Consider the following 24,446-nt stretch of genomic DNA (forward strand, 5'->3'; position numbering starts at 1 on the left):
CGATATTTTCGACACTCGCAAAGGAATCAAAACCTACAGGATACTTCCCGTAAACTCAGAATCTTGAAATTTGGCATAAAGCATTGTCATATAATGCAAATATAGGAAAAATTGCGAAAATTACATTTTTTTAGTTATATAATATAATAAAAATATTTTAATAAAATGAAACTTACTACCTTATTTCTCACGAACGAATAAAGGTATCAAATTGAAATTTATACCAAATACCTAGATCTATTGTCCCTTTAAGAAGTAAAAAAATCAAACTTCTAAGTTAACGCGATCAAAAGATACAGCAGTTTATACCGACACCTTAGACGAATTTCCGTCACACGCTAGGGAATCAAAACCTACAAGGTACTTCCTGTGAACTCAGAATCTTGAAATTCGGCACGAAGCAACGTTATATAGTACAGATAAAGGAAAAATTGCGAAAATGATAAATTTGAAGTTATATAAAATTTAAAATATTATTTTTGCTTACATGACATAAAATATTTTTTTAATAATTATAAACTTACTACCTACCCTTTTTCACATGAACGCGTAGAGATATTAAAGTTGAAATTCATATCAAACACTTCTTAAATCTAATTGCCTCTAAACTGTGAGAAATTCTAAATCAACGCAAAAATTCAAAACGCTGAGGAAGGTACCTACCTATAATGCAAATATAGGAAAAATAAATAAATAAAAAATAATCATACCGCATATTTTGAAATTCGCCACTACTCGCAACGGAATCAAGTAAGTAATTTGATTTAATACGTCATAAATTGTAAACCGCTACGTTTGTACGGCGGAACCCTCGGTGTGCGAGCCCGACTCGCACTTGGCCGGTTTTTTTTAAGACACGAACAAGATGCCTTAGCTTAATGATTAGTTGGATGTCATAAAGGTAGGTAATTCATTGGATCTGGGTTTAGCTTCATATAAGCTCAATTTTAGAAAAAAAATAAACTGTAGGTTGTCTGATAGGCTGACGACTCTACAAAAGTTCGTAATAAAATCATTGTTACATCACAATAACAATAAGAAAAATATATATATCATTTTAATGAATTGAAACGTAAAACTATTACTAAAATGTATCTGAACCAGTTAAAAAAAAGAAATTGCCTTGTAAGTTGTGCCACTTTTATATAAACACTTACTGCTTGAATTTATATAAGACCACCTACCTATTAGATTGCATTATGAACCGGTCCGGATACGGACAGCAAAAAATGACATTGATTAATTTTTTAATGGCTTTCAACTAACACTGTTCTTACAATGAGAGAAAAGTAATAGCATGCGCAGCACGGCTACCTTATACGGTTGTTGGTCAAAAAATGTTGTTTCACCTCCAACTTCCCTTAGATCCACAATAATAATAATAATAAATAACAATAACTAGCTCCGTGACACCATATCGGCCAACACTCAACTAACAGTAATACTGATAGATAGGTACTACGTATTTGTCAGTGTCAGCAATTGCACTCTGAAACATTTAAGCTTCAGCCAAACTAACGCGATCACACGCGATCAGCCGGCGCGCGTGCAGCGATGGCGATCAGACTAATGCATTGATCGCCATCGCTGCACGCCGGCTGGTCGCGTGTGATCGCGTTGGTTTGACTGAACCCTTAGGAAGCTACACATGAACTAAATACTGATAGACACCGAAACAAGTGGCACATAGGTAGGTATCTAATCTATATATAAACAGGTATGAATCTAAATAAAAACCTGTCCATTAGGATAACCTCCGGATGCATTGTCCTTGCTTGATCTCAAATATTTATTTTTGCATAAACTAGATTCTATTGAAAGGTCGTTTTCCTTGTAATTATGTTGGTACCTATGCCTTGTCTGGTGTAATAAAATTTTAAGCGTTACAAGTCCCAAACTGTGCGAGCATTAGGTTATAAATACGAACGTGTAGGTTAGATAAAAATGTGTTGCGCCCGGTCATTGACCCGGCACCGCAACTCGCCGCCATTTTGGGGTAGGTCACGGCGCGGGAAACGATTGTTCCATTGCATGCATCTTTATTTCGTGAAACCTACGACACGACACCTGCGTGGCCCCATGATCTTGAACCTCGCAACTTGTTAACTGCCTCCAAACACGCATCTAAGGGCACGTACCTATTCGCTAATAACAAATCTCGATGGTTACAATATTCATAACAATATTAATTAGGTAACCACGAAGGTCGTAATAAAAACTGACGGTCCTCGTCAGTCATCATTTGATTGGCATGTTGCTATGTAACCAGTTTTTTTATGGGTGATATTTAGTATTTTATTAATAAATAGCTTTCCGCCCGCGGCTTCGCCCGGGGTTTTCCCGGAAATTATTCGAATATTTTTCTGTAAAAACCATCCTTGGACGAACATTAAAAAAAAGAATTGGTAAAATTGGTCCAAGCGTTGTTGAGTTATGCGCTAACCAACACATTTGCGATTCATTTTTATACAAGGTGTCTCAAAAGAAAGTTTACATTTGATTAGCTTATTGCGTGAATGCAACAAATCCGAGGTGTGCGGGGGTTATGTCAATCAGTAGCCTGGCTCTTGGGAATTTAGGTGCTATGGAGTATTTCTCGGGAGCAGACCGCGCGTTGTTCTTGGAAGAATTTTACAAAAATGGTTATTCTGCGACTGTAGCGCGTAGATTTCGCCACTTAAATGATGCTCCAAGCATTCTTCTTATTAGGAAATGGGCCAAAAAGTTTTAAGAGACCCGTACAACGCTGGAATAGTAAAAATCCGGGCAACTATGGTCATCAAAAACGGTAGAAAACGTGGAGAGTGTTAATCAGTCTGCTCGTGACGACCCGAACCTTTCAATTCGGAAGCACACTAGTGCTTTAAATGTGCATAGATCATCATTACACCGCATTTTTCACAAAGACGTAAAGCTACACTCCTACAAAAATCAATTGATGCAAGAGTTAAAGCCCCAAGAAGCCAATCAGAGGCTGGTCATGTGAAATTTTCTTTGAAAAATTGATCTCCAAGAGAGATGACATCAATTGGCCTCCACACAGTCCTAATTTAACCACTATGGGCTTTTTCCTATGGAATTAACTTAAATCTAAAGTTTAAGCCACTAAACCAACTTCCCTGGCGTATTTGAAAGAAAATATCCGTCATGAAATGGCAGCCATCACTGAGTTTATCAGCCTGAGCCGTCAGCAGTGATTTTACGGTTCGATTAAATGAGTGCTAGGAACGCGAGGGTCTACATTTGGACAATATTATTTTTAAGAAATAAATTCCCAAAATGTGTACTTTAATAGTTACTAAACATTTTTTCGATACACGGCTTACTTTTTTTTTTAATCGATCCACTAAATATAAACTTTCTTTTGAGACACCTTGTATTAAAGATGTGGCCATATCGAATAGCATTAATGGAAATACCATAAGTTGTTAAATAATCCTGATGACTCAACAGCTAGCCAGAGAACTAATTAATTTATCTTAAAGTTGTACATAGCATTGAATTAATTAACTTTAATATAAACTTGTTTTCAGTAACATTTGTGTCTACGAGAAAAAAAATGTAGCTCTACCTACTGCTTTCTTTTATCCATACACCGTAGCTTAAGACATCTTCTGTAGCTATTCCCGTAGTCTTCTTCTACGAAATTTTCTGTAGCATTCACTTAATCCGTAGACTTGACTACGACATGTCCTGTAGCAATCCGTATAATCCGTAGCAGTCCGTAGCCTTCTACGACATCTGTAATCCATTCAAATTCTGTAGCTTCCTACGTCTACGACATCTTCTGTAGTCGTTCTACGAAATAACCTTCTCTAGCCTTTGGACGCCGGATATTGGTTTTTGTATGTAAGTACGACATAATAGGTCCCGCTGGCTACATTAATATATGTATTGTGGTAACGACGGACTACGGTGAAATACCGCAGTATCTCAAGACAAAAGTCTTTACCAGTGTGTGTTGCCAGTGATGGTATATGGATTTGAAACGTGGTCGCTTACTATGGGCCTCATAAGAAGGCTCAAGGCCACCCAAAGGGCGATGGAGCGGGCTATGCTCGGAGTTTCCCTGCGAGATCGAATCAGAAATGAGGAGATCCGCAGGAGAACCAAAGTGACCGACATAGCTCGCAGAATTGCTAAAATCAAGTGGCAGTGGGCGGGCACATAGCTCGTGGAGACGATGGGCGTTGGGGCAAGAAAGTTCTCGAGTGGCGACCACGGGCTGGAAGACGTAGCGTGGGCAGGCCTACTAGGTGGCCCGATGATCTGGTAAAGGTCGCGGGAAGAGCCTGGATGCGGGCAGCGCGGGACCGTGCATTGTGGAAAACCTTGGAGGAGGCTTTTGTCCAGCAGTGGACGTCATTTGGCTGAAACGAACGAACGAACGACGGACTACTACGGAACCTAATACCATTCTAAATTCCTTTTACAAATCCTATATCAACAGGTTACCTAGCAGGGGGAAGCTGATACACGTGACTCTTACAAAAACAACCTATTCAATGTTTCGTATAAAATACACAATGGAATACAAGAGTAAAAAATAATTTCCGCTTTACCCCTCTTTTTACTTGTTGTTTTTATTCAAAACCCTAAAAAGGAAACCCTTTTTTATTTTTTAAAGGGAAATCTGTTGTAATTTTATGAATCGGACATGCAATATAAAAATACAGGCTTTTATTTCGTGGTTTAACTCAGATGTCCATTCGTTTCGTCGTAAATAACTAGTTTTCAGAAATAATAATTATAATATTTCCTGAGTTCCGGAAATGTTTTCCCTCGAAATGCCCAGCTCTAACAAAAATCTGTAATTACTTTGTTAGAGCCTCATGGCTACTATGGATTTTATAAAAGTTGTTGAAAAATGAGACCTGTCTTTTGTGTAAGAAAGGTGTCTTTTCATTGTACCTTACACTGCTATATAAAATTGAAGGACAGTTACGTAATAATAGGACATACCTACCTACCTGGCTCATTCGAGAAATTACAATTACGATTTAAATTATTCTTTATTATTATTACTTATGTGTAGGAACCTAGGAACAAACATTTATTTGCGTAACAACCGTAATGTATAAATTATACGGTATTGGCTCCGTGCACGATTACAGCGCCAACTAGCGTCCACAACTTTGTGGGTTCTGTCACATTGACATTTAGGTCGTATATTTGTGAAAAAATATCGAAATGAAAAAATAACAAATATTTTCAACGAATAAATTGTTGTGATACCACGATTTGGGTGGAAAAAAGGTTTTGAAATCATTTTGGTCATTCAAATCAAATGAGGTAAGTCCAAAAAGTGTGTTTAATTTTGATTGTGTCAGGGTTTGTTTACTTCATTTATAGTTGTAGTTTTACAGTAAAACAAAAAGAAAAAGCTACTTTAACGGTTTCATTATATAACAGTAAATATATTTAAATGTTTCTGTATCGCTAGTAATAAATTAAATATCGTTTTCAGATCGAAATGAGTATCGTTTTGAAGACCGGGTTTGTGAGAGTTACAATATCAAATTCCAACCACAAACCGTATTTAAAGGAAAGTTGTTGGTATTGGCTGGACAAGTCCGAGATGTAGAAGAATTAAGAACAAAACAAGGGCAGAGTTCAATAATTCACGCTCTCATCATAAGGCAAACATCTGTGCACAACAACTACTGTGACTCATTTTTGTACTACCACGTTGTATAGTTTAGTTATTTCCAAATTGTAAACGGCTATTAAAACAGCCCTATCGAAATACAGTCCACTCTTTTATTTAAGTTCCCTTTTCATGCGATTAATTAATGATATTAAAATGTATTATGTAGAATCGCTTTGCCATTGACAGATACATCTGATGACAGAGCTTACATTATTTCTACTTTTGACCACCATGAGCGCTGCGATAGATTATGTCCCCCCCACCTAGTACTTCGCACCCAGCGAATAATTAGATAGCTATTATTTTCATAGTAGAGCCAATTTAATTATTTTATGGTATTGTAGAGTCACGTCTTGTTTTAACATAGTAAATAGAGACATCTGTACGATACTACGCATACCAAATTGTATTTAATATGACCTTCTAACTAAAGTACATATTTGCTGGTAAAAGAACATCATATCCAGTTTTAGTGCAATACTTCAGTGAAGCGTTAGATGGCGCTGAATACCCATTAGCAAGTTAATTTGGATTAATAAAAGTTGTTTTACTCTTTTTATAATGAATGTATCACCATTTGCATGTTGAATTTCATTTTCATTCATTCATAAGATTTATTGATCACTACACAATCTTTTGTGAGCCTAAAGAAAATATTTGTTTCTACAGAATCGTTATTTAGCGAAAAGGCATTTTTTCCATTATAAAATTAAATGCAGTTAATATTTCTGCAATATAATGGAACATTTACAGCTTGTGCCTTGATATTTAATACAAAAAATAGTTTTTTTGTTTATAAAACAAAATAGAAACTCATGCGTGAACTTGGCGAGGGTCGCTGGTCGCGACAGCGGCGCCCCCTGCGCGTGCGACGAGCGAGGCCAGTGTTGCCAGAAGGTTACTTTTGTAACCTTTTTGGTTACTTTTGAACTGCTGTGGTTACTTTTAGGTAACACTAATGAAAAGGTTACTTTTAGGTGATTTTTCAGAAATTGTAGAATTAACTTTACAGGTTATTCAGTAAAAAATATTAATAGTGACAATTTAAAAATTATGTCATAAAGTGCATTTAAACTTGAATTTGATTTATTATTTGTTAAAAAAAATGAGTTTTAGCGAATGTTTTTCGATAATAAAACGCAAATCCATGAAACGTTTTTATACGACTGGTCACTTTTCGAATTTAGATGATGATGATAATTGTATTCATTTTCCATCCATGAACAACCTTACACAATCATCGCTCCGCACCCCCCCCCCCCCCCCCCCCCGTATGAAGGTTACTTTTTATTCAAAAAGGTTACTTTTTTTTATATTTCTGGTAATTTCTGACTAGACCCGACTGGCAACACTGAGCGAGGCCGAAGCCCCACTCGTTTAATCGATGTAACCAAGTGCGGTCGTGTCGCTACAGGGCTCATTGTAGTTCACGCGAAAGCCCTTAAAAGTGCCTTTTCAAATGTAGTCCCCTTCGTGCTGCCAACGTCAAAGGCACCTTCTGAATTTCGAGAGGAAAATCCATGCAAACGTAAGTAACGACTCTATTTTATACGCCATAAGAACATATTGCACAACTTTTCACGCCAATCCACTAGATTTTCCGCTATGAAGTTTTCTTTGTGCACCTAGTTAAATGTCGCTTTTGTAGAGCTGTATGTCCTTAGAGTCACTTTCTCTTCGGCAGCTCTCGTGCGACCTCTACGTTCATTGAGTCTTTGTGAACGGGGAAATTTTATGTTAAAAACTTGAATTACAGTCGGACCTATTAAAAGAGTACATAAAATAGTGTAGTTTAAGTGATTCTGATCATAAAAACTAAATGAAACTAAGATGAAGTAGATACACGTCTAGACGTTCGGCATTTGACCCCAATCGGTTTTTGAACGGCGCCGCGAGTCGGAACAATGTGTCCCGACTTCACTACAGCTCAAGAGCACGTGGCTGTTAAATATAGAGTTCAGTTTTTAACAAATACACCACTCAAGTTAAGTTATAGTATTAATAATTTACTCGACATCCGATGAAGTCGTGTCAATGACTCACTTTTGATCTTTCAGTAATTGGTACTACTGATTTTAATACTAGTGAAACCCAATTAAGATAATCATTCAGCCAGTACATAAATGGTACAATTATTATTTAAAATAGCTACATGGGCAATGGGCATACACCGATAAAACAGTACTTTTAAACAATTTAAAATACATGCTGACCAAAATAAATGTCATGTTGCACGTTTTTATGACTCGCTTATCTACGGTTTGGTTGCTAAGCAAAGATATTGCTATTGATAGAGTCGCTTTAACTTTAGGCACTTCAGGGTAAATTCCACGCTGTATCTCTGTTAAAAGTTTTCCCATAATTTAAATTCCAATTTGGTATGGTTGCTATGTAAATTGATTGGATAGGACTGCATAAACATCTGAGTAAATTCCCACGTATTGTATGTATGATAGAATGTTTAAAACAAAACTTGGAATACACATTGTCCACAAACGAGTCACAACTTGTCACAAGTCACAACAATGGGCCTCTACCGCGTAGGATTAGGAATACATACATTACTGCTATAACGTGAACTATCTTTTGAAAATTATAGACTTCTGTTACATACTATAATAATACATTAAGATATACTAGTGTTTAAAGTAGTTAATATATCAATATTCAATACACATGCGTTTCAAAAGTCAACATTATTTCCATGATAAAAAATTTGTTAAAATATAGCTGGTGATTTTTTACATTTTGACGTCAAAATTATGTAGAGTATTTTTAGAGATGTTGAAGCTCAAACAGCTAATTAAAATAGACTAAATATTTCATAACAACACAAATTGAACAACAACATTAACTTAATGTTTGAAGATCTCTTATTTTAATTCATCTACCGATAATGAATCTAAAAAAATGCAATGAGCACCACTTACGAGCAACTGATGTGCAATTATTATAACTTGCACCTAATAATACAATACTGGCGAGGGACTGAATGATTTTCTATTTTGCAATTACTTGAGTATACTCGTATGATATAATTCATACACAGACGAAATAAAATATTTTTCACACACAGTTTCAATAATTGAATTCCTCTCAAGAAATCCAAATATTTAAAAAGTAATCAACGAATAGGTTCGACCGCTAAGTAGATAGGTATAACGAGTTATCTAAAATCGATCATGATGTACCTACGTGGTAACATTTAATTCAGTTGAATTGAAAAATAATTGTATAAGACATGTTTCAGTCACGTTCATTGATCTTTTACAATCACGTCTTGCAGTTTAGCTATAAAGTACCAGTCGTAAGGCATTAGTGGAACTATTATTATGATGTAACTTTTTTTAAATTAATAAATTAAATCCAGCCAATACGGAAATTAGTGGCTCAAAACATTCTTGTGTGGATTGTAGCATAGCGTGTGTTAGACTTTTTAAATTAATTCTTGCTGTGCTACCGCTAATTGTGTTTTTTTCTTGTTATCGGAAAAACAGGTGAATATACTTTTTACAAAAGTATTTAACTAGAACGCTGCCTTAATCAGCTATTTAGTAAATAATTACAGTTACTTTACTACCTAACTGCATTATTCGTACCTATACCTACGCACTAAGCAATAGTAAGTATGTCATGAACCATCGGCTGCTAATTCCTATAACACTTTTCTCACAACAATTTGTACTGAACGTTGCCCATGATAATAATGTGAATAAAACAATAGTATGAAACATTTTGCGTAAATCATAAATACTACAGGAAAAACAGAAATAGTTGGCTTCTTCTTATTCTTACATAACATGTATATTATGCACCAAGATAATAATTTAATAAATATTATTATGCAGTTACATAATGTTCATTACGACTACGACTACTGAAACGCTACGAACGAACTACGAACGTAGTTTTGGATATCATGGCGTGATCCAAATTGATTTTCCAAGTAACTAGCCATCTGCGTTAATTTTAGGTATTTTCTGGTATTCTACACTAGGAAGGAAGTATATTGTGATAATAAATGTTCAGTGGTATGATAAAGTGAGGTACCCATGGTCAGCTGGCAAACCACCAGTGCTTTTGACGTTTTAGTGCAGATAAGAATTTGTGGATACTAAACGAGGAACTTTCTTTGAGATGACAGCTTAAGTGTGATAAATATGCCGACAAGGTAGAGATTATCTGGTTCGCAAATTCGCAATGTTATAAAAATAGTGGTTTGTTATTGTATCCATTTGTAGTACAATTCCACTGTCCCTTAGAATTACTGCTCGTGATTCATACAATCATAAATGTAGAGCGCAGTAATTACGTTTAATCATAACAATTCTGAAAATTATACGACAAAATAATGTGAAACAGTGTCGAGTATTTTTCTCTCATGTTTTTCATTTTGTATTATTTTTAAAGCCAGTTGTGAGTTGTACCAGTACTGGATAGTTACAATACGTTCGCCAAATATTTTATGCAAATAGGTAACGTGTGACGATGACGTAAGTGATCGGTGACGCCCATTCTGTACCTCTAGTAGGAAAAACTTTCGAGTTCGTTTCGTTGCGTATTCAAAGTGTCATCGAAAAATTTTGTATGAAAAATTAAACAGCGCCCCCTAGGGCGGCTATAATATAGGGGGCGCTGTTTAATTTTTCATACAAAATTTTTCGATGACACTTTGAATACGCAACGAAACGAACTCGAAAGTTTTTCCTACTAGAGGTACAGTAATACGAAACTTATTATCATACGTATCATACACAGGTGTTTTAAGAGATACTTATTGTATGCGTTAAAAGTTCAAAAAAATCTTAATTTTTTATGTTTTGAGAATTGAATAATGTAATTATTATACTGCTCGTAGGAATACACGCATTCAGAAATCATCTACTCATGAAGATGTGTTGTTGATCTGGGTAAAAGTGAACAAGTTTTTGTTTAGTTTTTCTATTCTTATTCGCCCCTTATCATTCCTTGATGATAAGCCAAACACTGATGCCAAAATCGGTGTTAGTCATTTAATGCATAACTGAGGAAAATTTTATTCTAGATTTACACAGATTCGACCTAAACTGAAACTATAATAGGTTTTCTAAAATGTTTTATTGAAAACACCAGTACAAATAAAGCATTAATTAGTTACTCTCGTTACTCAAAAAGTGGTTGGAGTTTTAATATTTATTTTATCCTCTGGTCATTGTTCTTTCAATATAAGGTCATCAGACAAGTTAATCGTCCAGTAATCAGCGCCTCATCTTACGAGGCCACCTCGGTGCGCCCGCGCCCGTAATAGCTCATCTCATCTCGCAGACGCGACAGCCGTTGACGGCTGATCACCATGGCTACATCGCCTGGTGTAGTGTGACCGCGCCCGCCGCTGAGACACTCGCCGACAACCCATAATCACTCATTACCGTACACTAATGACGCCCCAAAGATAAACCTCTTTTAATTACTTATACCTACTTCGTTCACGCGTGGTATGTCTGATAAAACAAGAGTCTGGCTCGAAACGTGATGCCCATTTAATCGAACATGCAAAAATCGTGTCTTTTGCGCCGAGCCATGCCATTGAAATTAGGTAAACTTTTTGAATAATTAGCACATTTGGACGTAAAGTTACACATGTCACTTGTTATTAGGTATTACGGGGTTTCTAATTGCCCAAGACATTTAAGGCGTAACAAGTCGATAAAAGTGATCATTTTCTTCTTGGAAACAAATCCATATTCAATTCGTTAAGGTTTAGGTTTTTATCAGATAAGATTAGTAAATATGCGGCATATACCTATCCTTTTAGTTCGCTTAATCCACGCTTTTGGGCCGATATGTAGCGCGCGCTAAAATCTAGAAATCTCTACTTTCTGGACAATCGAAATCATTTAAGTCTTTATGTAATGTACTAACCAAACTGGGAAAAATTACACTAAATGATTAATAGGTTTGTCCCACTTCCTTGGCAATGGTGACTCATAAACTGTGACATCAGAGTGTTATCACAACACAACCGATGATCAAAATGATTTTATCTCCAATGATAAAAATAATACTTCTCATTGATACGAGTATCTCCCTCCTTCTTATCTAAAATAATGCATTTATAGTTCAACAGCTCAATCATAATGGCTTTAACTCTTCAAGTACCTACATACTTACTGCTTTTCCTAATAACTATCAGATTACCAAGAAATAGTTATTGTCGATTTAAAGCGGAAAACCTTTGTGTGAGCACCTAATTAACAACCACGATATTGTTTGTGATTGCTTCAGTCACGAGATTTCCTTGATGTAATAGTGACAATAGATTTGTTTTTAGCGAATGTGGTACGTGTAGGTAAATACATACTGTTTTTTAAAAGTGGTGCAATCATTATACTCTATGTATTATAATGTGTTCTTAATCAAATAGGAAGCAGCTAACACACACTTTATGAGTAAGAGGCTTCGTAATGTCGGCTCGTTGACTGTCAATGGATGGATAATAACAAATCTGATTAAAGAAAAATAATGCAGGCCGTCAGTGTCTCTGATCAAATTGGAAATTAAAGGGGAAGATTAATCAGTGGACAATGGACATATAACTAGCCTGAACAGGCAAGGTCTGTTCGGAGAGATCCATCCGTCAAAACTGTGGATGGCCTTTAGCTGATTTACACGTGGCTAATTGTTTTATGTATTGTTACAGATCAGTTGCGGTCTAGATCAGAGGTCGACCGTCACCCACCGCCACCACAGGGCCATCCCGATGGGTTGAGAACGCCTACACAACGTGTTTGTGGTCTCACCACCGACGCTGTAAGTATTCTTCAAATTAAATAAGTACCTTTTATTGGATACGAAGGTGTATGTACGTTTAGGTTTTTTTGTTGGGGAATAAGGTGCATCTAAGACTGACGAAAACCTTGTTACATGGTATATAAAATACACGAGTTCGAGTTTTCATCATCATCATTTCAGCCATAGGACCGTACACTGCTGAACATAGGTCGAGTTTTTAATTGCGGTTAAAAAAAACTTATAATTATGATAAAAATACACCGATAACGTTAATTTTATTACAGTAACAAACATTCCTATGATTTGTTTGGTCTTATAGCATTATAATGAACGCTTAGCGGTAAATCTATATTTATTTACTATAGCTATTTTAATATTATATTAGTAGGTATATTCGCAACAAACTTCCTGTATTAATTTTCCTTCTATGTCATAAAAATGTTTTAAATAAGAAATTTAAACACAAACTTATAATTAATTTCATTGTACTTGAAACACAAAAGGTGCACTAACATTAATTAAGGACTTCTAGATAACACGAGTTTACAAGGCAGTAGCGTCATTACTTACTAATAATTAAGATAAAGATGTAGTAATTCATTATTTCTATAGTAGGTATCTAATAAAAAAACGTTTAAGGTTACCGGTAACTTTAAAAAGATATCTGCCAGATTTGTACTTATCTCTATCTCAATTTCATGGTTTGGGTGTTAATTTTATTACATTTTATTATAATTGATATAATGCATAAATATTTTGTATCAAACCCTCGCGCCTCGTTGGAAAAGATAAATCAACAAAATTGTCTTTTGCGTTGTCACTTAGAATGTTGGTCTCGTTTACAGTAGGCAATTAAGAGAGTTAATTATATTAATTAAAGTGGAGGAATTCCCGATCAGTACAGAGCATCGGGCGAGACACAGCTAGCGGTCAGTGAACTCAGTGCATTGCGGACCACTGCTGAGCGGTGCATTTACGCACTTCGTGCATTCACCCTAAGGGTTTTAACTCAAAGAAAAAACGGGAACTTTGTATTTAACGCCCGCAAAGTTGAGCGACCCAGTTCGCTAAACCAGTCTGCTATATTAAAATAAACTCTTGTTCCTGAAATTAAGATACATTTCACTCTACATTTGGTTGCACTTGCACTGCTTCCCATACTTTGAGATCTTTTGAAAAATGGCAACTTATTTTAAAAGTAACTAGACTGATAATACAACTTTTGGCTCGCCCGCCGCTTGCATTATGGTGTGATAACTATGGTTCTGCATCACAAAAAGGTCTCTATTGTTGAACGCCATTGAACAGGGCCTTTTTTCATTTGCCAGACAGGTATTTCCGGCGGTCGGGCAGGCACAGCTTTCTTAGGGGTCGATAGAGTTCATGCTTGGTGTTATAAGGAATAGAATAAGCTTAAAAGTTTGGCTAAATAATGACGTAGTACAAAGGTAATAAACTTCAAACAACCCGGTTTGTAAGTGTAGGTATTCATGGTAGTCATTTCTTTGTTAAAAGATGTTTTTAACACTATAGCAATAATATTAAGGAAAAGTAGGTAAGTAGTAGTACAGATATGGCAAAGTCCTCATTATGATTCTGTAAACAGTTGTATTTATGTAACCTCCTTGATAAGTTCCTCATGCAATTAGGTATTTCTCTTACACCCATCCCAAGTTTTTTTTGCCAGATCGACTATCTCTACTTCTGAACTTTGTGTACAATATTGAAATTGAAGTCACGAGCACAAAATATGTTATGCACGTAGGTACTTACTTTTTATCTACCGTTATTTTTGATAAAAAATATTACTTATGTCAAGATGTATTCGTTAACAACATGAACAAAAATATTGGATTGAACAAAAATGAGAAATGGAATGCGGAGTTTGGCTACCTGCTACGTCGTTATGGGATTTTAAAGGCTCAACTTCTTTTAAGCTCTTCCTTTTTTAAACTTGCCATGTATAATATAATAATATAATGGATGAGGATAAATCTTGCATGATTTATGTGTGCCTACGTTCATACGAGTATCTTTCTACAAATAGTAACTCAAGAGGCAGGGGCACGTGTAAACTAATCTCTATGACTCTACCCATGTTCTTACATAGGAGTACACTACAAAGTATACATAATATAATATGTGACTTTAAAGATTCGCAACACAATGCACTGTTATATGTACTTAATTAATAACTAATCTAAATAAACTTGCTGACTCGAAAAAAACTTTTGACACAGTTCTTATGACTGCTCATTGCGTTTTATTCTGCTTACATTTACAATGTACAGGTGAATTAATATTATGTGATGAATTTAACATTTATCTACAAATTAAGCACTATTTTAGTAAGTAAATTTTAAACATGTGTAGTTATGCTAATTGCGTACAGCACAGTTTTTTATAATTGGGTAAAATTTTATGACAAATCTCTACATAAGTTTAAGATATTGTTATGATATTATTAGCTTAAAAATTTTCAGTAATCAATCAATATGTCATACGAATGGGAATGATTGAAATACATATAATTTTCCAGTACTACTCGTATATTCAATATTTATTGGATGGATAGTGGATACCTATGTACTTATTCTAAATATATTTACGGCACGTGTCTACAAAAATATATTTCACACTAGAGTATGATCATAAAATTCATAAAACCAAATGTATGAGCTCCTGGCTCGGACAGCATTGATTTACTTCGTATATGCTTACGTATTCGGCGGACGTACATTTACAATTTCGTTTCCAACATTCAAGAATGTTAGACAAACTCCCTGGTGCTCATAAATACTTATTTCTCTCAAATTATATTTTGCTAAAAGTGCGTGCGTGTTAGCAGACTAATCTCACTGTATCACAGAGTTTCATATTCCATTTGAAACATACTTCTCACGGATCTGCGGTAAGTGAATAGCGAATCTTATCTCAAGATTGAAGTTCGAATTTCTGGCTGTGGTCAGGACTTTTTCCTATTATATTTAGAAAAGTGTAGTCATAGGAAGTGCGAGATGTAAAGTGACCTAGTTGCCATGGCGCTAGACATCGGACAAGTCTCACGTTGCAAGATAAGACCAAGTAAACTGCAAACAAAGCAGAAATATAAACCGTGCGTGTACTTTGAAACGAAAGACATGTAAAGGCTACTTCATGGCAAATCTATCATTGTAATATTTTTTCCGTAAATAAATGAACACTTGAAACTCTTTACCCGCCAATTGAAGAGATAAAAATATCCTATTTAACTGTAATCTACATACAAATCCATCAAGAACTTCATGATTTGAACATGCAGTAGTTAAAAAAAGACTGATCTTACAGAATCAGGATTTTCCAATTTAAAAATTCGTTTACGTAGTTGCATGATTTAACATAACATTTTTATCTTAGAGATAGTACTTTGCAAACTAGCTACTTGGTTGCAAGAGAAACAATTATTATGTAAGCAAAATAATTTTAGCCAAATGCAAACTTGTGACGAAAGACATTAATGTTGTTTGAAGTGGGCGTAGTTGCTTAAATTATTTATCAAAATATTGTTTATATTGCGTGTCCTTTCGACCCGTTCGTTCATACATATAGATGAAGTGGTTCACAGATAATGTTTGAGTACCTTTCAGCATGTAAAATTCGTTTAAACAGACATACATTAGGCTTATCGGATTGATAGTCTCCCAATACTCTGGCATTTAGCCCAAGGCTCGGATATGTACAGTGCTTAGCATAATGGCATTTATTTCAAAATTACAAATACTTAACTATAATTTACATACCAAAGACCATGCATGAAAAATAATTTTAAAAAGTTACAATCTTAATAAAACTCAAAGGTATTATGGTTTTAAAGGCTAGATAAAATTTTCCGATATACCTACACATTGATTTAGTAGGGGTTTTTAAGACTATTTTTCAATTTAGGGATCCGTTTGCAAAATATTAAAGTTTAAAGTGTCAATTTTTGTTCGAGGAGGGCGTCCCCCCCTCTAAAAACTAAACTGTTGGTTGGCTTTAAAAATCCTACCTTCCTAGAGAGAAACGCTGAACATATAGCTGGAATATGTCTTCCCAATAAAAAGGAAGAAATCATAAAGTTAATGCTTTTTTACTTGCTTACGAAAATGACAAGCTCTATATCCACTGCAACGTTGTAGGTGTTGAATGTAGAAATGTTTAATAAACCGTCCCACAAGATAAAAGTTACATTCATTGTCCATTGTTAATATACGTTTGTAAATTTTAAATGTTGAAAGTTGCGTTTTAAAAAGATATTTTAATCAGTAAGTATAAAATATTTTAATCTTCTTTTTATTTTCCCTAGGCCTTTTTCCCATTATTTGGGGCCGGCTCTCCATGTTATACAAAATATTTTAATGATTGTTTAAACACAAATTCTTATATCATAATTTAATTCTGTTACCGATCGACAGATGAGCTCACTATTTAAATCGCATTAGTTGATCGCATTCCAGCTTCAGACTGATATTTGTTTTCTCTGCAAAAAGTTATTTACTTCAGTAAAAAGTCTTCCAAAATAAAGATATGCGTATAAACCGCAGAATAAACGTTACTTACGTCAATGATCAATTTTCGAATGCAATCACAAGCTTCCTCTCAATAAATAACATGTTTACCAATGGAACTGTATGTGGCTATTTCCATCTTGCAAATTACCTCTTTTATCCTTCAATTTTCTGAAGTCATGGTCGTGCTGGCGATACTTGTGTATTTTAGAACAAGGATGTTTATCTAGTGCTTTAAGGTTGTTTGTCAACTGACTATTCCTGAATTAGGTTTGCATGAAATTGTTTCCTTCGATCGGATAATGAAACTAGAAAATGTTATTAGGCGTTTGTCTAGGCGGCACGTGTAAGGCACAGAGTGTTTGGTTTCATAGGCCATTGTTGCATTTGCGTGTATCGTAGGCGAGACTAGGCGGGTCGAATAGGCAGTTCACAAAGTGCTTTCACGAGCGAACCTTCGTGCTTCTGAAGTCTCCATCTGAATTTATTTATTCACCAACAAACTATTTACATACGTCGACAAAGTATCAAAGTTAACTGTGGCGTCACGTCTCTCTAGGCGACGCCACCAAGGAGTGCTTTTTATCTCTACGTAAAACATATTTACATAATGAATTAACACTAATTAATTTAATCTTGAATCCACATAATGCGAGCGGCTGCAATAAATTATGTTGCAGATTACTTTCAGGTAAAATATTTTACGTAGAATTAGAATTTAAAAAACATTTTAACAAAGCAACTTTCACGGTTAATTATGATGATGATTTATTTCTTAGATTTTTACGATTTGAAACTTTACTCTATGTTTTTAAACGTGTTTTATACACTTTACTTACCTTAACTGAGAAAAGGTCTTGGGACACACCAATTTTAAAGATACGAATTGCTAAGAACTATGAACCATAACTAAAAAACGTGCGTGACAATAATTACTATTGGCTACTTAAGTAATAATATTTTATGAAAATGAGTAAGAACACGTGGGCACCAAACTCTGTAAATACCTACTTATTGAAACCTTATGTGACGTCAGTTGTAACAAAGAAAATTTTATAAGCAATTTATCAACTCTATACGAATGTTAACTTCATTAATTGTCCGTAATTAACCTTAGTCGTAGATATGTACGAGTAATACTCGTATAGTTCCTATTTAATTTCAATTGAACGACGGAAATACGAGTGAATGCTCCTGGTTAATCGTCAACAATTCGTTTGATATCTATGTTAGGTAATTACAAGTTCTAGATAACGTGAGAGCATACCTTCATAGGTACACTGAAATATCTTTTATTGAACTTATGATAACGAGGAATCAACCTGACTACTGATGTTCATAGCGTAGTTGTATTCGTGAGAACCGTCTAACGGGACACGTCAACTTTTAATTTATTTATAAGAGTGTTCAGCTCTAGTGCGTCCTAAGTGTAACTTAATATTCGTCATAAATTAATTTATTATGTAAAATCAATCTTTAGCTTGCAGTTTCCTAGTGTTCAGCTATTTTCAATCAACGTCTGTGTTTGCCGATTGACGTCTGGCTTTGGTAATGAAGTTTTTTGATCGTGCAACTAACTACGCTGGATTGTGACTATGTAGTTAGAGAGAAAGTAAAATCATCTCGGTGTAACTATTGAGTTCTTTTTCCTGATAATAACTTATGTTGCAATTTCTGAATAATATACTCAAATCTTCATCGTTTATTAACTTCAGAAAAGGGGAAATGTTTTTTGAGAGTGTCAATATGGCACCCCGGTGTCTAATTAGCTTGATGGATATGTGTAGTCAGGTTTATCTCAGTCTGTGTACTTCAAACGCATTGTTTTACGGAAGAAACATTTTGAAAATGAATTGCCCTCCTTATAAGTGTTTTCTTTTGTTTCAGGGTTAAAAGGAATAGTTTTAAAATAAGGTGTGGTAAACCAAAACAATAGAGTGTTACGAGGTAAAGTCCAATGACGTCTCCGAGCGCAGCCGTCGGAGACCCTGCAAGACCGTGAACTCGCGCGCATCGCGCATCTTTGATGCTCGCTCCCCCGCTGGAGAAAATTGTCTACACGCACTGTCACTTCATTATTATTAAGTTTCTTAACATTTTCTTCATTTTATAGTTTATATTTATCTATAACGTACCATCCGAAGCCGGATCATGACTAAAATCTTGAAAGTAGTCGGCGCCTCATGGCTGCGGACCAAAGTCAGCTCTTACATCTTAGGAATACTTGGAATCCTGGCAATATTGGCACTGTTCGCTGGGCAGATTGAGAGGTACAGCTTTCATTTTTATTATACAATGTAAAATCTTATCAATGACGCATGTACACTTAGGATGGTTGGCATGCTTCCAAAAATAAATCATGTTTGCTTGATGATAGAGTTCAAAAACATTCTAGAACTAGTTTTTTGTTTTTTTTTAGAATTCAAGAAGATGGAAACTACGCAGCAACCGTTTTCTATTCCGATAAGACAGGATATCGCATCGAATACTGGGGCCAGAGTAATGAACTAGCTGATATACCTAGAGGAGTAGCAAGAGCTTATTTTAGAATGGACGTTGAAACAACAGGGTAAGTCAAATGCATTCATTTTAATACTAGCTTATTTTGAAAGTCCTACAGTTGTATTATTTCGGGCAATGGAATGACTTTATCTCCTTGTAATAGAGAGTTCCTTATTTTGTCTTTGGAAATTTCCAGCTGGTCTCTATTGGAAGTAGAGACCTCAGATTCATACCCCGACGAGATCCAAGCATACGCGGCAGGCATCGTCGAAGGTGCCCTGACCTGGTCGCTCATCCACACGCACCTGGAGAACACCATTCGGGCTAAATGTGACAACAAGCCGCTGGAAAAACAATGCAATAGACTACGGGATGCTTTGGACAAGTCCGTCGATATATGGAAGTCTCAGGCCGCGGAGAAGGGGAGTGTTGATCCTTTCTGGCACCAGGTAAGTTTCATGTGATTACTCAAATAATAAGTTTAATTAATATATAAGTTTTTGAAGACTCTACCTAACAGGATATGAGCAATAACGCACTTAGTTTCTTTCATAGTTGTTTTTGTTATTTCACGCTATCGTGAAAGTTAATATTTGGTGTTACACATGTTGTTTTAGTTTATTAACCTACTTACATGTTCATTTCAGGTATCTCTATATTACGTCCAAATTAGTGGTATCTTCACCGGTTGGAAACATGGCGTCGAACGTAGCCAGAACGAGTACGATACTGACATATCCGACTTGTATTGGCTCAACTCAGCTGCAGAGGTGACTGAAATCCAACATAAGCTGAACAACTCCTTGGATGATGACGTCATAGACACCCTGCCCCACTTATCCAGTGGATTCATAAGGATAGTTAATGAAACATCTAGCAAGAAGCTTTATCTAGCCCAAAACACAGCTGGAAGGTAATTTTTACGATACTAACATGCAGTCATCAGAAACTTGTAATAACTTTCTAAAACAAAATCTAGAAGTTAAGTAATGCAAGGCAGTAAAAATTTTTTTTTTGGTGTTTTCAGCTACTCCTCAATGACTCGCATATTAAAACGATACAAACTTAACTACCATCTCACATCTAACAAGAACTCCAGTCTCATCCCGGGAACATCGGTGGACTTCTCCGGGTATCCTGGGTCCATTAACAGTCAAGACGAATTTTACATTTTAAAAGGGAATGACCATAGACTAGCAGTTTCCGGTACACCACTCAAAAATTACAATAGCAAACTGTGGAAGGAAGTGAACATAACTGAACAGGTAAGTTGCACCTTTTTTTAAGCTTTGGTCGTTACAACAGTTGCAATTACAATTCGCAACACGCTCGTAGTCTCACATGTCACACAAGAAAGTTGCAAAATAAGTGACCCAGATGGTGTGGAATACTTGTTTGTAATTTTCCTTTGTAGATACTTCTTATCAACACAGTGCCCATTATGTAAACAACATGTTTATATCAATCGCCATCACTCATGGTAGCGTAAACTAGCCCTACATTATTACTATAGGGATAACCACATAACTAACTTTCCTGTCTAATATTATTGCACTAAGTATGCACTAGGTTCAAGAATATTCTGCGCTTAGAATAATAACCCAAACTTTATGCACTTTGAGCCTTCATCCTGTTGTTTCATCTTATGATACAAATTTTCAATTAGAGCCCTGTAGAATACAATAGAATATGTAAGTACAACAAGTACCTTTTATATTTTTCTAGGTGCCACTGGGTCCTCGCGTGCTGGCCGCCAACCACTTGGCTTCTAACGTGAGCACTTGGGGCCACATCCTAGCTCAAAGCAACTCCGGCACTGCCTGCAAGCAATGGCTGGTTGTTGACTACAACAAGTTCGATCAGCTGGAACATTTGAGGAAAGAGAAACCCATTGACAGACTCGCGAAGAACGATATCGTTACCGAGAGCACTGTGAATAGGTATGTAAAATTGGTTACGAATCCATTCAAAGCTAATTTTGGACAGCTCCATGTCTTTTGAGTTATATTTAGGTATTTAAATTAGTTATGTATTCAGTCTACATAATTTTAAAATCTATTGAATTTTGTAAACACTAATTTCAACCACAAACGTACGTCAGATAGCAAAACGTATGATCATAGTTTAGTCACAGTGTAGCTAAAGTTAATTCTTTAGGACCTAAACCTAAAGTTTAGGTTGTTTTGATCAATATAACGTAAAACGCGGAAGCAAGACTTACGCAATTACGTACTCATTCACTCACTCTGTAACCACATTTTCTCCTCAGGGATGTGAAACACACCGTAGTTTACCGAGCCAGCAATGGACACAGCAAGGGGCTGGTATGGCTGATAGAGCAGGTGCCCGGGCGCACGCACTCCGCAGATCTCACCGACGTGTTGATGGAACAGGGCTACTGGGCTACCTATGGCCTACCTTTCTTCCAGGTCAGTACAATAAAGTCTTCAGTCAGTTCAATACTCCTCTTTTACTTTCAGTTGAAAGGCCTCCGGCATACATTTCCATAGCGACCGGTCCCGTGTTTCCCGCGTCCGCAAAAATGTCAATTTCTTTGTTTGAGCTATCATAATTCGTTTCGGTCATTGAGGTCAGGTCAATTTTGAACCAACTTTGAGATGGTGCCGATTTACTAATGTTAAAACTATTGTTTGATGCGACTGAAATATTTTATCTAGAAGGTCAAAATTCCCACATTTGCAATTTTACCTAGTTAACATTATTCATGCTAATTTATTTAGTATCTTTTCCTGGTAATACATTTTGAAAAGATTCATTGACCACTAGTCTATCAAGGTCGGCCTCGCCTCAACGCAATGAAATCAAGCAAACGGAGAATCCGAGTGACCATGAATGTACCTAATGTAATTTAACACATATTAGCTCAAGCGTGACTTCCGAATATATTTCACGATATTATTCGACAAGCAAACATAAATACCTATTTAACTGTCGTCAAAAACTAATTCTAGTCAATAATTTGTTTGCATTGCGCTGAAATATTAACCTCAATTGTTTAATTTTCAGGATATAGCCGAAATCACACATGTCAATCAAATGGAAGAGCAGTATGGAAACATATTCTCAGAATCGGAATCTCCAAGAGCCGTTATTTTCAAACGTGGTTACAAAAACGCGACATCTCTGGAACGAATTATCAAACTAATGCGGCAGAACAACGTCACCGCGATCAACAGAGCTAGTAATGAGACCGAGGAATGCCAAGAGGGTTTGGAGTGCATGGTCGGAGAAATGGGGTACTGGGCAGTCCTTGGAGTACGCGGTGATTTGGTCCAAAAATATAAAGAAGCATATGGAATCATAGACACAAAAGTTGCTACCGGTAGGTTCATAGTCCACTTATACTTGTAACTTGTAATTTCAACAAAATCTCAAATTAACAGTAGCTTAAAGCAATTAAGTTTACTATTTAAGTACCTACTAATTCAGAAGCGATTTGTTTATTAGTAATAATTGGAGCATCTAAAATGGGTTAAATTAATTTATGATTGTTTAATTAATGCCTAATCAATTTCTAAATAACGATTTTTAACCCACAGGTACACAAGGCAGGAGTTTTATAGAATTTGTGGCGCTATCCGGCCCTCCTTACACAAAAGCGAATGCCACTAAAATCAACAGAGGCAACATAGCCCCAATATACACCCACGAGTTCGACAACAACCCCTCAATCGACGGGCTAGAGATCCGAGACCTCGTGAAGCAGCAACTAGAAGAAGCTGAGCAGGAAAACTTGGAATACCTCAACAGGGATGTCATCAAACCATTTCAATGGTCAGAGAGCGACTACAAAGATAGACCTCACCAAGGATTCCCAGATAAATGGGAATTCGAACCCTTCAAACCTAAATGGTCTTGGTGAATCTCTACATTCTCAAATCATCATCCTTATTTGCTAATCTAATTAAGTGTTTCACTTTCAAACTATTTATGGTTCATTGTTTCTCGTCGTTAATTTCTCTCAGTAAGTTTCGTCCCTTGACAAAAATATCGTAAGTTTTTTTTTATAAGAAATCGATATAGGGACATAATCAATTATGATAGACTCAGAATCAATAATTCTACCGCATAATTGCGCATAATGTTGTCATAAACCACTTTGTGTTACTTTAATTCATTAGTAGAATGTTTTAAGTAAATTTAGTCTTATTTATTGGATCTTTGTTCGTATTGTCAATGTTTGTTTGTATATTTGTTTTAGTAATTCTTAAAATGTTTGTAATTGCGGAAGTTTTCACAATAATTTTATTTACAAAAAATATCGGAATCCAGAATCAGGATTTCATTTAAAATGATGAATGAAATCAAATATTTTGTGAAAAACCATCTTTTACGTGTTTTAAATATTTTTCTGTTAGGAATCATGAAAGTCTTTTAGTTAAAATTATCATTTTCATTGCACATTTGCTTGACTTTACTCGTATGTACTTTTAAATATTTACTTTAAATTGTATTTTAAATTTAATAACAATGAAGTGACCTGCAAAAGAACATTTCGGATTTACTCTCGAAAATAAAATGTTCCATTAGATAGTTACAAATCTGTTTTATTTTTGTTCCAAATATTTCTCCATAACTCTACCGACTTCTATCGAGGAAGAAAATCTAAAGAACTAAGATTATACCTATTCCTAGTAGAATACATTTTTGAAATAGGTAAGTACGCTAGCTGCTAGAGTATGCTCGACTGATAAAGACCAAGATAGACTATTATCTCTATTCTATCTAGTCTCGTAGCAGCAGACTTTTCAGTGGGATTACGGGAAGATAGTTTGAATTTTTCATAAAATTCTTCTTCTTATCTACCAATCTCAGTAATTTAGCAGGAAGGCGCTGGATCCAGGACGCTACCAACAGGCGAAACGACGTCCTATCCTATGGCTGAAATGATGATGATTGATGATAAACATAACATTGCTATCTGCTGATATGGCAAAAGACGATAGTACCTACCTACGCTAAAATGGTAATAGCTA

The 24,446-nt window shown here is 35.6% G+C and overlaps 1 protein-coding gene across 1 annotated transcript; it reads left to right on the plus strand.

The window, feature by feature from the left end:
• Nucleotides 1–7,011: 7,011 nt before the first annotated feature.
• On the plus strand, nt 7,012–24,011 carry LOC135075773 (putative phospholipase B-like lamina ancestor). The gene is made up of 11 exons (XM_063970255.1): nt 7,012–7,178; nt 12,330–12,439; nt 18,835–19,217; nt 19,367–19,516; nt 19,646–19,898; nt 20,097–20,362; nt 20,477–20,714; nt 21,175–21,389; nt 21,719–21,878; nt 22,477–22,792; nt 23,010–24,011. Exons 3-11 carry the CDS (start codon nt 19,099–19,101, stop codon nt 23,330–23,332), a joined length of 2,040 nt encoding a protein of 679 aa, XP_063826325.1. The 5' UTR covers nt 7,012–7,178; nt 12,330–12,439; nt 18,835–19,098; the 3' UTR covers nt 23,333–24,011.
• The last annotated feature ends 435 nt before the right edge of the window (nt 24,012–24,446 follow it).

The sequence above is a fragment of the Ostrinia nubilalis genome, chromosome 10, assembly GCF_963855985.1.
Source record: "Ostrinia nubilalis chromosome 10, ilOstNubi1.1, whole genome shotgun sequence".
NCBI lineage: Eukaryota > Metazoa > Arthropoda > Insecta > Lepidoptera > Crambidae > Ostrinia > Ostrinia nubilalis.